We start from the raw sequence: 13,141 nt of genomic DNA on the forward strand, positions 1-13,141 counted from the left end.
TGGCAATGCTACTTCCTTCAAACTAATTCAACATTAGAACCTTTTTTGCTTGGAATTTAGCTTTAGAATGAGCCCATGGCCACAGTTGCAATAACAATCGCTACCCATACAGTCACCAAGGAAGCACCTTCTCACTTGTCCACGGGAGGAAAAGGCAGCTGTGGTCTCTACAGTGGCTCCGACTCACTATCAGAACTGAGCTTTGGTTCCACGTTCCCAAGTTGAGACCCAAGATTCATTCCTAGGACTGAGCTTCTCCAATGATGGTGAGGACTCAATCTAACTTGTCTGTTATCATTGCCACAATGAGAGAATTTGTACACTTGTGAGACAGGAAACAAAGTAGAGAAGACAGAAGCCAAAAGTGAGTTTTCTGTGCTGACCAGACACCTTCCAGAAGAGCCTCCTGCATTCTCAGATATTAAGATTTGTTACCAACCTCACTTACCAAGAGACCGATGCACACTGTACAAAAAGAAAGATGTCATTGAACCTGTTATTGAGGAGAAACAATACAACCGCCAACTTTCAGAATAAACCCAAGGAAACTCTCCTATGCCAGGAGCCACCCTCAGGTTGTCCCCTGCGGCCCCCAGGTACTCACAGTGCTGTCAATGTACGCTTCAGTCCACACCACATCGTGCTCCTGGTCGATGACTTTGGGCCGGCTGAGTACGTGGAGGTATTCCATGACATTTTCCTGCACGTCAGCCAAGGTGGAGATCTGGGTGAAAAATCCTGCCAATGGAGAAGCACCTTCAGTAAAGACAGGCAGATCTACAACTGAGGAGCAGGCCCACACCATGTCTCCACGGCAGTATCATGTCTCCTCTCTACCATCGCCCATTTCAAGCACTGTGTTCATGTTAGAGAACAGTCAAGCAAAAGGAATAAAATAAACAGCAACCACAGACTCATCTCCCAGAGTGAAAGTCACTCTTTGCCCGACTCTTTGCAATTCCACGGACTATACAGTCCATGGACTTCTCCAGGCCAGAATACTGGAGTGGGCAGCCTATCCCTTCTCCAGGGGAGCTTCCCAACCCAGGAATCGAACCGCGGTCTCCTGCACTGCAGGCAGATTCTTTACCAGCCCAGCCAGCAGGGAAGCCTCTATCCCTCAGAAGAATCCCCCATTAATCCACTGAAGAATTCTTTCTGATCTTTTCTTTTTGTTGTTGTTTAGTCAAACCACGCTAAACAGTCGCTCAGGCTGTTAGTCACTCAGTCTATACACATATGTATACACCTTCTCTGGTAGAAACCAGAGTGAGTCCTCTTTACATAAAATTTTGTAAACCCCTTCCTAATTTCATTTTAGTGTATTTATTTCCAAATAAATTACTTACAAATTCAGGAAAAACTACAAAGCACAACACTTAAAGGCTGTTATAGTTACATGTTGTTATAAATAGTTATAAATAATAATTATAAATAATTTTTTCTTTTTTGAAAATTTTTATTGGAGTATAGTTGGTTTAAAATGTTGTGTTAGTTTCGGGTGTACAGCAAAATGAGTCAGTTATACATACACATATTTCCACTCTTTTTTAGATTCTTTTTCCATATAGATCATAACAGAGTACAGAGAAGAGTTCCCTGAGCTATATAGTAGATCCTTATTGGTTATCTATTTCATATATAGAAGTATACATGTCAATCCCAATCTCTCAATTTATCCCTCTCCCCTATAATTAATTTTCTAAGGTGCACAAAATTTGCTAAACACTTGATAAGCTTAGCCTCATTTATTCTTGACAACATGATGAAGTGAGGATGACTGTACCCACTTTAAAGATAAGATGACTGAGGCAGACCAAGCATAGGTATTTCACCCATATTCTCACAGGTATCAAGTGGCAAATACTGAAGGTGAATCAAGCTTAAGTCTCTTAATCTACACCTTCTGCTTATACAGAATTGTTCCCTTTGTGTGTTTGAGGTTGAAACTCCAGCTCAACCCTCATGTGGTACCAGACCTGCCTTTTGAATATGCTGGGTAGACATGATTTCTCAGTAACATAAAAAGTTCTAAACATGCTCTCATCCTGAGAGTGAAGAGGTCATTCTGCTCAGCCACTGCTATGTCCCTGTTCGGCTAGGGATCCTGCTGGCTTTGCTAAGGGTTAGGAAATGTTAGAAGAAAAGGGCTGAACAGAGCACAGGTCTGGATCCCAGGATGGGGCCCTTTGTTCAAGCGTCTTATGGAAGGCTGTCTTGGTGCCTAGCACTGGGGGAGCAGAGGTCACCTAGACGAGCCTGACCCCTGCTTCCTGGGGCCTGTGAGGTCTGTGGAAGCTGGCAACTACAAAGTAGCAAAATCAACATTATAGAAAAGCACCCAGAAGAGAGAGAGTCAATCACTTGGCGATCCTGAGGAAGGCTTAGTGCAGCTGAACCCTGAAGGATGAGGACCAGTTAGCTAGAGAAAGGGGGGTTAAAGACTGTGTCCGGTAAAGCAAGGAATGTAAGTAAAGGCTCAAAGTCAGAGTTAGATCCATTCCAGGAAGTGATAATAGTTAAGAATGGCTGGAGTAAAAAGCTGGGGGAGAGTGATGAGAGGTAAGGTGGTACAAGATCAGAAGAATGGGCAGAGGGATGGTCACATAAGATCTTGGAAAGGAGTTGAGACTTTATCCGACAGGCAAGTGGTCACAGAGGCCTTTTAAGCTGGGGGACACTGGATGGACACAGAGTCATGCTTCCTCCCCATGCCTCTAAATAAGGACCCTTGTAATTAAGTTTATGCCAGCTTCTACTTGCCAACAAACAAGAGAGAATATGTGTGCCTCTGAAGCCAGATCTGTCACAGCACTGGCTATATTGTTTACAGAACCTCTTAGTGTTTAATACAGGGCTCAGGGTAAGGAAATGCCAGCCCTTTTGTTATCCAGAAAGGACCAGGACCCTCCCAGGGCATTTCCAAACAAAAGCCAGCTGGTTTAAATTTGGTGTACCAACCTCAAACCAGGTTGGGACCATGTGGCTTCTGGCTTCCTGGTGACAGTTCTGAACAGTGCTAATTAACATCCATTGTCACTCCTGTCCACTCCACCCTCCTGGCCAAGGCCAGAGACTCGCCCATCCCAGTGGAAACTGGGCCCCAGTGGCCGATGAGACTGTCCTTTCGCTCAGGATTCTGAAGCGGGGCCCACGTGCACCGCGGCACTCCTTCAGAGTTCAGGCACTACCTACAGGGAGATCCATCCAGATCACTGTTTGTGCAAGGCTTCCAGGTGGCTCCTCTTGGAGGCACAGTGGGAAAAACATGCTTTAAAGAAGACTGCTGGATGACAGCAAGCATCCACAATTATCATCCTTCCATAAACCATGACTGTAAACAGTGTCTGAATAGGAAAGAAAACATTTCATCTCTTCTCTAGTAGATAAAGCTTTGGCTCTGCATGAAGGGGCTTACAGAGACAAACTCCACAGAGGACAAACCAAGAGGTGTGTCGCCATGTTGAAAGGAAGAGGCAAGAACTCCATGGTTCTGGATCAAGGGGATACCCGCGTGAGCAATTCACAGTACAGTACTATTCCTATTTTGGGTTCCTGTACTAAATGTGCACTAAAGACAGCCTCTCTTGGGAGGAGTTTTTCTCGGTTGTCTGTGTTTTCATTCTGATCCTCAAAGCCAACAGTAAAAATCCCTGATTTGGGCTTTCCAAAATAGGGCCAAGAGAAGAGAGGGAATAAATAGAAAGAGGGGGATGGGAGAGACAGATTCTCAGTATAGAGGGGGAGTGAGAAGGAAAAACAGTCACACATTTGGAAGGAGATGGAGCTGAGGGATCATCCTCACTTGGCCTTGCTTATCATAATCAAAGTTCTGAAAAGTTACAAAAAGCTGGCTTCTCCCCAGAGCTACAGACTCATAGCCAACTGTATACCTGACACCTCCACAGGGATGACTAGCGGGATTCTCAGACTGAACTCGTCCAAAGCCAACTCCTGATTTCCTTGGCCAAACCCATTCCTCCCCCATGGGGTCCTTCCCATTTCAGCCGATGACGCCACTGTCCAACTGGGCCAAAAACTTAAGAATTATCCTTGACAGCCATCATTTCCTCAACCCACCCCATCGCTAATCCACCAGCATGTTCTTCTGGCCCTATCTCTAAAATATGCCTCAAGTCTAATTCCCCATCTCCACTGCTCTGGCCCTACTCCAGACTCCACTGTCTCTCCCCCAGGGTACAGCAACAGGCCCTGGCCCCACAAATCCCCTTCCTTGTTATCTAGACTCCTGACAGCAGCCATAGGAGTCTCATAAAGTATAAAGCAGATCATCTCTGTGCCTAAAATTTTAAAACAGCTTCTATTTAGAGTTAGCATAAAATCCAGATTTCTTACCTGACCTCTAAGACTCTCCCTCAGCAGGCCCCCGCCTACCTGGGTGACCTCATCCCCATCTACTATCCCACACGAAGCTCATCCACTTAACCCTCCCCAGGCACTTGCACTTGCTGTACCCTCTGTCTGGCACACCATTTATCCAGTTTTCTAAGGATGGCTCCTTTGACCATTCAGGGGTCAGCTGTCTGAACTCATTTCCTCTCATTTCACCTGGTCTTTACTTTCTTCTTAAGATTCATCCATATAGAATTCTGATTTATTTGTTTATTTTGTTCTCTATCATTGAAATATTGGCTCCACAAAATGTTACAAAAAGCTGGTGCCCATGTTATCCAGAGCAGTACTCCCAGAATCAGCAGACAGGTCTGTGATAGCCATCCCTGAAGCGAGGACATTCACCAATGTCTTACTGAGATTCACTTGCCTCTATACTTGGGTAAGACAACAGCTCAACATGGGTGCGTGCTCACTGTATAAGGAGGAAACAGAAACCAAAGAATTCAGCTATTTGTCCTGGATCAATCTGAATCCAGATTTATTTGCTTCCGAAATCTTTGCTCTTAACAACTGAACACAACGCCTTTTCCTGTAAAGGGAAGGGACCTCACAGCTGCTCAGAGGCCCTCCTCTGGAAAGATACCTCTAATGGGTTGTTTGTATCTATGTGGCTGGGACAGGTTGAGGATGGGGTAGGGAAGTATATGATTGCCCTATGAGGTTCCTGGCAAATGCACAGAAGTTAGCACCAGCAGTCTACCCAAAACAATGCCAAAGTTCTAACTTACATTTCAGTATACAGACCAGGGATGCAGATGTAGAAAAAGTAAGAAAAGCTAGAACTATACAAATAATATGAATAATGTATACTGCAAAGCTTAACGCAAATCTAATCACCTAACCTCAACCCATTAAACTGCAAAACTTTTGTGAAAGAGTCTCTTTTGTTTTCAAATGTTTTTCATAGAAGTTTTAGTTAACAAATGTACATTTTGATGAATAACAGGAAGTCGCTAGGGACTGGACTCCGGCTGTAACCAGAGATGCTTCCCTAGTTCTCCTTCTGCATTCAACTGGCCATTTTTCCTCCCCTTCCTCCACCCCTTTTTATTTCTTTTAAATCCTAGCTCTTGAATGTTTATTCTCTTCTTTAGTGACTTTTTGGACTTCATATATCATGTAAGAAAACAGAATCAGCAATCATTTGGTAATTACCAAGGAGTAATTAATGCTGAAATTAGCCACCTATTACAAATGGTCTGCTCATTTTTCTCCATAACATCAATTTATTTACCTTATTCTCTTACAGAGCCTCCTGTGAACTCTGGGTTACAACTACTCAGTGTGATAAACCACATGTAGCCTGGTGCTTTATATTTTACTACCCTTACCTAGAGATTTCTTAAGAGTTCCACGTCTAAGAGGTGCCTCTGCATGAGATGCTACAAAAGCACATCATTGAACACTCCACTTTGCAATGACACCAGATCTGAGGGACCCCAGAGTCTGGTCCTTGGTGTCTACCTCGCCAGGTGAGGCCCTAGTTCTACCTTTGGTGTGAAGGAGCACTGCTCCCTTCGAGTCTTTTCAAAGACTCGTTTCCCCTCTGACATAAGGCAGGATGAAAACAGTGACCAAGTTCCAGCCATCTGAGGGCAGTAAGGTAGGCAGTGATGTTGCTGGTGTTACCTGGTGTGCATACCCTTAGGGAGCAACAGTGTTCTGGGAAGATCCTCACAATAGTCTGTCCCATCTTCATCCTCCTTATCACTACACACTACTGAAAAATCACTTTTTTTCTATAGAAAAAATGCAGTTTATAACAATTTTCTACCTCCACATCACCTTGGAATCTTACAAAGAACAGTCCAAGGGCCCTGAGAGGTGAAGGGCACATGTCTGATGAACTGGAAAGGACAAACCAAGGAAGAATGACCACTACGGTGGGGAGCCAGGGTCCTCAGTGGGCCTGTGGCATATGAAGAAGAGGGCTCCTAAGTGTGAAACTACCAGTATCAGCCAGAACCTTTGATTTGGGAGCAAGCCTTTTTGTGTATAAATAATATGAAAATTCTCCAAGCCAGGCTTCAGCAGTACATGAACTGTGAACTTCCAGATGTTCAAGCTGGTTTTAGAAAAGGAAAAGGAACCAGAGATAAAATTGCCAACATCCGCTGGATCATCGAAAAAGCAAGACAGTTCCAGAAAAACATCTATTTCTGCTTTATTGACTATGCCAAAGCCTTTGACTGTGTGGATTACAATAAACTGTGGAAAATTCTGAAAGAGATGGGAATACCAGACCACCTGACCTGCCTCTTGAGAAACCTGTATGCAGGTCAGGAAGCAACAGTTAGAACTGGACATGGAACAACAGACTGGTTCCAAATAGGAAAAGGAGTATGTCAAGGCTGTATATTGTCACCCTGCTTATTTAACTTCTATGCAGAGTACATCATGAGAAATGCTGGGCTAGAAGAAGCACAAGCTGCATCAAGATTGCCGGGAGAATTATCAATAACCTCAGATATGCAGATGACACCACCCTTATGGCAGAAAGTGAAGAGGAACTCAAAAGCCTCTTGATGAAAGTGAAAGAGGAGAGGGAAAAAGTTGGCTTAAAGCTCAACATTCAGAAAATGAAGATCATGCCATCTGGTCCCATCATTTCATGGGAAATAGATGGGTAAACAGTGGAAACAGTGGCAGACTTTATTTTGGGGGGCTTCAAAATCAATGCAGATGGTGATTGCAGCCATGAAATTAAAAGACGCTTACTCTTTGGAAGGAAAGTTATGACCAACCTAAATAGCATATTCAAAAGCAGACATATTACTTTGCCAACAAAGGTCCATCTAGTCAAGGCTATAGTTTTTCCAGTGGTCATATATGGATGCGAGAGTCAGACTGTGAAGAAAACTGAGAGCTGAAGAATTGATGCTTTTGAACTGTGGTGTTGGAGAAGACTCTTGAGAGTCCTTTGGACTGCAAGGAGAGCCAACCAGTCCATTCTAAAGGAGATCAGTCCTGGGTGTTCTTTGGAAGGACTGATGTTTACGCTGAAACTCCAATACTTTGGCCACCTCATGTGAAGCGTTGACTCATTGGAAAAGACCCTGATGCTGGGAGGGATTGGGGGCAGGAGGAGAAGGGGACAACAGAGGATGAGATGGCTGGATGGCATCACTGACTCGATGGACGTGAGTCTGAGTGAACTCCGGGAGTTGGTGATGGACAGGGAGGCCTGGCGTGCTGTGATTCATGGGGTCGCAAAGAGTCGGACACAAGTGAGTGACTGAACTGAACTGAATATGAAAATTTAATCTCAAATTTCATGTTTGAAAACAATTTAAAGGATCACACTGTGGAGCTAGGAATGCTGGCTTGCCTGCAGCCCCTCTTGGTCTCCTCAGAGAGCCTTAATGTCTCCATTTGTAAAATGTCAGAAAATGGACCAAATGCCTACACAAGCTGAAGCAGGACCATTTCTGGAAGGCTGGGTATAAGTCCCAGCTCCAGTCTTTATTAGCTATGGACCATTAAATTCCTTTCTCAACAGCTACATTTCTTTTTTCTAGAGTCTCTCAAATCATGGGAAGCATTCTTCTATGAACCACAACTTTCTTTTCCCTACAGGGAAACAACCTCACAGCCTGGTGAAGAGTTAGGCTCAGACATCAGACCAACTGGACCTGAATCTGGCTCTGCCACCTGCTAGCTGGCAACCTAGGGTAAGTCTCTCTCAGTCTCAGTTTCCTCCCTTTTCATGCACCCTATACAGCTTTCAGTTCAGTTCAGTCACTCAGTCATGTCCGACTCTTTGTGACCCCATGAATTGCAGCACGCCAGGCCTCCCTGTCCATCACCAACTCCCGGAGTTCACTCAACCTCACGTCCGTTGAGTTGGTGATTCCACCCAGCCATCTCATCCTCTGTCATTCCCTTTTCCTCCTGCCCCCAATTCCTCCCAGCATCAGAGTCTTTTCCAATGAGTTTACTCTTCACATGAGGTGGCCAAAGTATTGGAGTTTCAGCTTTAGCATCATTCCTTCCAAAGAACACCCAGGGATGATCTCCTTTAGAATGGACTGGTTGGATCTCATTGAAGTCCAAGGGACTCTCAAGAGTCTTCTCCAGCACCACAGTTCAAAAGCATCAATTCTTTGGTGCTCAGCTTTCTTCACAGTCCGACTCTCACATCCATACATGACCACAGCTTTAATGAGAGTCAAAAGAGATAATATACAAAAAAGTACTCTACACTTTACCTGGCACTTACTAAGCAGTTGTCATCCTTAGTTGTTATTAATGATAGTAACACCACCTAAATCTTCACAACTCTTACTCTTTCCACTGTAATTCTCAAGTTCTATGGAAAGTACACAAAAATGTCTCTGCTAATGTATAAATGAATAAAAAAGGTACTGTGAGTACAAGCACACACACACACAAGAATATTATTCAGAATAAGAAAGAGAGAAATCCTGCTATTCGCAACAACATCTATGGACCTTGAGTATATCCTGCTAAATGAGACAAGTGAGATAGAGAAAGACAAATACTGTATCCTATCACTTAAATGTGGAATTTTTAAAAAGTGAAAATCATAGCAACAGAGTCAAAAGAGGGTTAGCACGGGCTGGGAACTGGGGAGCTTGAGAGCTATTAGTCAAACAGTACAAAAAAAAAATGAATTACACAAAGGTATCAGAATAAATGCCAATTGCCTTCTTCTACCTTTTCTGAAATAGCAAAACAAATTTAACTGCCATTTTTCCTTACTCTAAACTATCATTCTGGTTTCATAAATTTAACACTTGGAAATGTAAGTGAGGTTAAGAGATTTCTAGTGGAAAAATGCTATGGGTCGGAACTTCCAAGGAGGGCTCAGGCCACCAGTTCTCTTTCAAACAAGGAGAGAATGACCATGAGCTTATTAAAAAGGGACAGGTTAAGCAGACAACCAAGAGAGACTCATGTGGAGTTTCCATTTGACCTAATGATGACGGATAGGTTGAGAACCAAACACAGAGACCCCTCTTTATTTGCACAGCTGGAAAACACTCCATTTACCATGAGTTTTGAAGGAGAATCAGGCAGTGCTTATTTAAAATCTTGGCACACTGAACATTACAGAAGGTCATCAAGGCTTTATGGAGTATCTGGGCTAGTTGGCCCCTCTTTTCAGTTTTCTCAGTTCACTTGTTTATCCAATAGTGTGAACGCAGAATTTTAAATTCCAATAAGCCATTCTACAGTGGCAATGATTGTTTTAATGTATTTAAAATGGTTTGCTGCTTTGCCTCATTAGGGCTGGTTCCCTCAAGATAGGACCTACTTATGCTTAAAATGAGACAAACCAATGAGCTCTAGGCCTCTCTGGATTTTGCTAGTGCATTGGAGGAGACAGAGAACTCCTCTAAGGGCTATGAATATGCCCAGACGCTTATTTCCAGAGGTCCGCTGACTTGAGAACTGTCTCGTGGCTTCCAGACTTCCAAGAAGGAAGCTTGGCGCCATAGCCGGTCCTTGACCTGGCCCGGGGACACTGTGCTGGCCGTGACAACTCCCGCTCCTCCCTAGGGCCACTCTGGCCAGTCAGCCAACAGACTTCTCTCTGGGCTGCCCTGTATCTGCTCTGGTCCCCAAATGCTAATGTTTCATTTCACTGAAGAACTTGGCTGAGTCAGAGCAAAAATATGTGGTGGGTGGGGAAGAAGCCTCCCTGGACCTCATGTCACTTGAGATGAAAAATGTTATGCTGCCTCCATACTATAACAATCTGAGAGTATAAACAATGATTTAATTAATGACCATAGAAGAATACTTGCTCACCGACGTTACGTGGTCTAAACCTCATAACTGACGCAACACAAAGCCGATGTTTATATGGGCACAGATGACTGGAACCTGACATTTTGATGGCAACTGCTACTTTGAAAAGTGGCAAACAATGGCATTTTATTCCCAAGGACCTTTAGAAGAGAAGCAGAGTAGGGAGGTGGGACTATTGTGAAGGACTGACTCTGGCAGGGAAGGAAACAACTGGATTTGGACAGGAAGAGAAGGAGAATCACAGCAGAATCAAGCGGCTGGGCCAGACAAGCAGCTACTATTACCTCCTTGGATTTTCCAAGTGCTGCACTCAGAACTTACAAATCTATATTCTATGGCCGGGCCCTGAAATACTCTGAGCTGACTAAAATGTCTTCAAAAGGATGCTTCAAGGATTCTTATAAACAATGACTAAAACTAAATTATGGTGTAATATTAGCTGATTAAGACAAGACTTCAGTAATTTTCATTAGCTGGACACAGACAGTGGTAAAAACAATATCCCATGACTAAATGCATACTCGCTGATGGGAAGAATTGCAGTCTGATGTGGCAGAAGTAACAGGAAAACTTTTAAAAATTAAAAAAATAATGGAAAGGAGGTTTTTTTTCAAGACCACAAAATCAAGGAAAAAATGGGGAAAGTGTAGCTCATTCAAATGCCAACAAAGTTCCAAAAATTATTCAGTGGTCTCTTTACTCAGAGGCAATCTAGGATCCATGCAACCTTCATCTCCCTGTGCCTACTTTCTTTCTATATTCCCCCCTCAAATGAAGTCAACTCTGAGACAATCAGAATTACTAATACCTTTGAGTGAGGTGGGCCGGCCAAATTAGCTAAAATAATTTAACATGTTATTCTAGAGATTCAAGGAAATGTTCAAATCTTTCAAGCAGAGTTCCACTTTTTAGATAAGGAAGTTGAGACTTGCTTCAGGTCGAAGCAGATAATTAAAGACAATGTGAAGCAAAGAAAAGTGAGGCAGAGGTTTACTTGCTGGGCTATACACATATATTCTGAGAAGTTTCCAGATCCATTTACCCTCAATGCTGAGTCCTGCAGAGCATGTTTGTTAGTATTTTTCTTTGCGAGCTTATCTCTGCCTATGCAATTCAGGATGAGGAAGACCTTGCCCAATCTGGGTATCATAATTTTGCAGGGAGTGGGGGCGGAGAAAGAAGGAGGACTGAAATCAGAATTTAGAGTTGCTAATCAGTTAGGATCAGAGAAGGCAATGGCACCCCACTCTAGTACTCCTGCTTGGAAAATCCCATGGACGGAGGAGACTGTTAGGCTGCAATCCATGGGGTCGCTAAGAGTCGGACACGACTGAGAGACTTCACTTTCACTTTTCACTTTCATGCATTGGAGAAGGAAATGGCAGCCCACTCCAGTGTTCTTGCCTGGAGAATCCCAGGGTGGATCCCTGGTGGGCTGCTCTCTATGGGGTCACACAGAGTCGGAAACGACTGAAGTGACTTAGCAATCAGTTAGGATATTAAGAAGAGGTGGCAAGAATACATAGCAGAACTATGCAAAAAATATTTCATGACCCAGATAACCAAGATGGTGTGATCATTCACCTAGAGCCAGACATCCTGGAGTCTAAAGTCAACTGGGCCTTAGGAAGCATCACTATGAACAAAGCTAGTGGAAGTGATAGAATTCCAGCTTTACTTTTTCAGATCCTAAAAGATGATGTTGTTCAAGTGCTGCACTCAATATGCCAGCAAATCTGGAAAACTCAGCAGTGGCCACAGGATTGGAAAAAGTCAGTTTTCATTCCAATCTGAAAGAAAGGCAATGCCAAAGAATGCTCAAACTACTGCATGATTGCACTCATCTCACATGCTAGCAAAGTAATGCTCAAAATTCTCCAAGCCAGGCTTTAACAGTACATGAATCGTGATCTTCCAGATGTTCAAGCTGGTTTTTTAAAAGGCATAGGAATCAGAGGTCAAATTGCCAACATCCATTGCATCATAGAAAAAGCAAGAGAGTTCCAGAAAAAACACCTAATTCTGCTTTATTGATTATGCCAAAGCCTTTGACTGTTTGGATCATAACAAACTGTGGAAAATTCTGAAAGAGATGGGAATACCAAACCACTTGACCTGCCTCCTGAGAAATCTGTAAGCAGGTCCGGAAGCAAGTTTGAACCAGACATGGAACAACAGACTGGTTCCAAATCAGGAAAGGAGTATGTCAAGGCTGTATATTGTCACCCTGCTTATTTAACTTATATGCTGAGTACATCATGCAAAATGCCGGGCTGGATGAAGCACAAGCTGGAATCAAGATTGCTGGTAGAAATACCAATAACATCAGATACGCAAATGATACCACCCTTATGGCAGGAAACTAAGAAGAACTAAAGAGACACTTGATAAAAGTGAAATAGGAGAGTCAAAAAGTTGGCTTAAAACTCAACATTCAGAAAATGAAGATCATGGCATCTGGTCCCATCACTTCATGGCAAATAGATGGGGAAACAATGGAAAAAGTGAGAGACTTTATTTTTTTTGAGCTTCAAAATCACTCCAGATGGTGACTGCAACCATGAAATTAAAAGACGCTTACTCCTTGGAAGAGAAGTTATGACCAACCTAGACAGCTTATTAAAAAGCAGAGACTTACTTTGTCAACAAAGGTCCATCTAGTCAAGGCTATGGTTTTTCCAGTGGTCATGTATGGATGTGAGAGTATCAAGAAAGCTGAGAGCTGAAGAATTGATTCTTTTGAACTGTGGTGTAGAAGACTCTTAGGAGTCCTTTGGACTGCAAGGAGATCCAACCAGTCCATCCTAAAGCAAATCAGTCCTGGGTGTTCCTTGCAAGGACTGATGCTGAAGCTGAAACTGCAAGACTTTGGCCACCTGATGCGAGGAACTGACTCACTGGAAAAGACCCTGATGCTGGGAAAGATTGAATGCAGGAGGAGAAGGGGATG

General features: G+C 43.4%; 1 protein-coding gene across 3 annotated transcripts in view; it reads right to left on the minus strand.

The window, feature by feature from the left end:
• The window catches only part of CACNA2D3 (calcium voltage-gated channel auxiliary subunit alpha2delta 3), a 909,107-nt gene that overhangs the window by 282,056 nt on the left and 613,910 nt on the right, over positions 1-13,141 (minus strand). For all 3 annotated transcript variants that reach the window (XM_025272778.3, XM_025272777.3, XM_044933476.2), the window contains exon 13: positions 605-738. In XM_025272778.3, coding sequence (XP_025128563.3) covers positions 605-738 — 134 coding nt within the window. The remainder of the gene's footprint in view (positions 1-604; positions 739-13,141) is intronic.

The sequence above is a fragment of the Bubalus bubalis genome, chromosome 21 (genome assembly GCF_019923935.1).
Source record: "Bubalus bubalis isolate 160015118507 breed Murrah chromosome 21, NDDB_SH_1, whole genome shotgun sequence".
Lineage (NCBI taxonomy): Eukaryota > Metazoa > Chordata > Mammalia > Artiodactyla > Bovidae > Bubalus > Bubalus bubalis.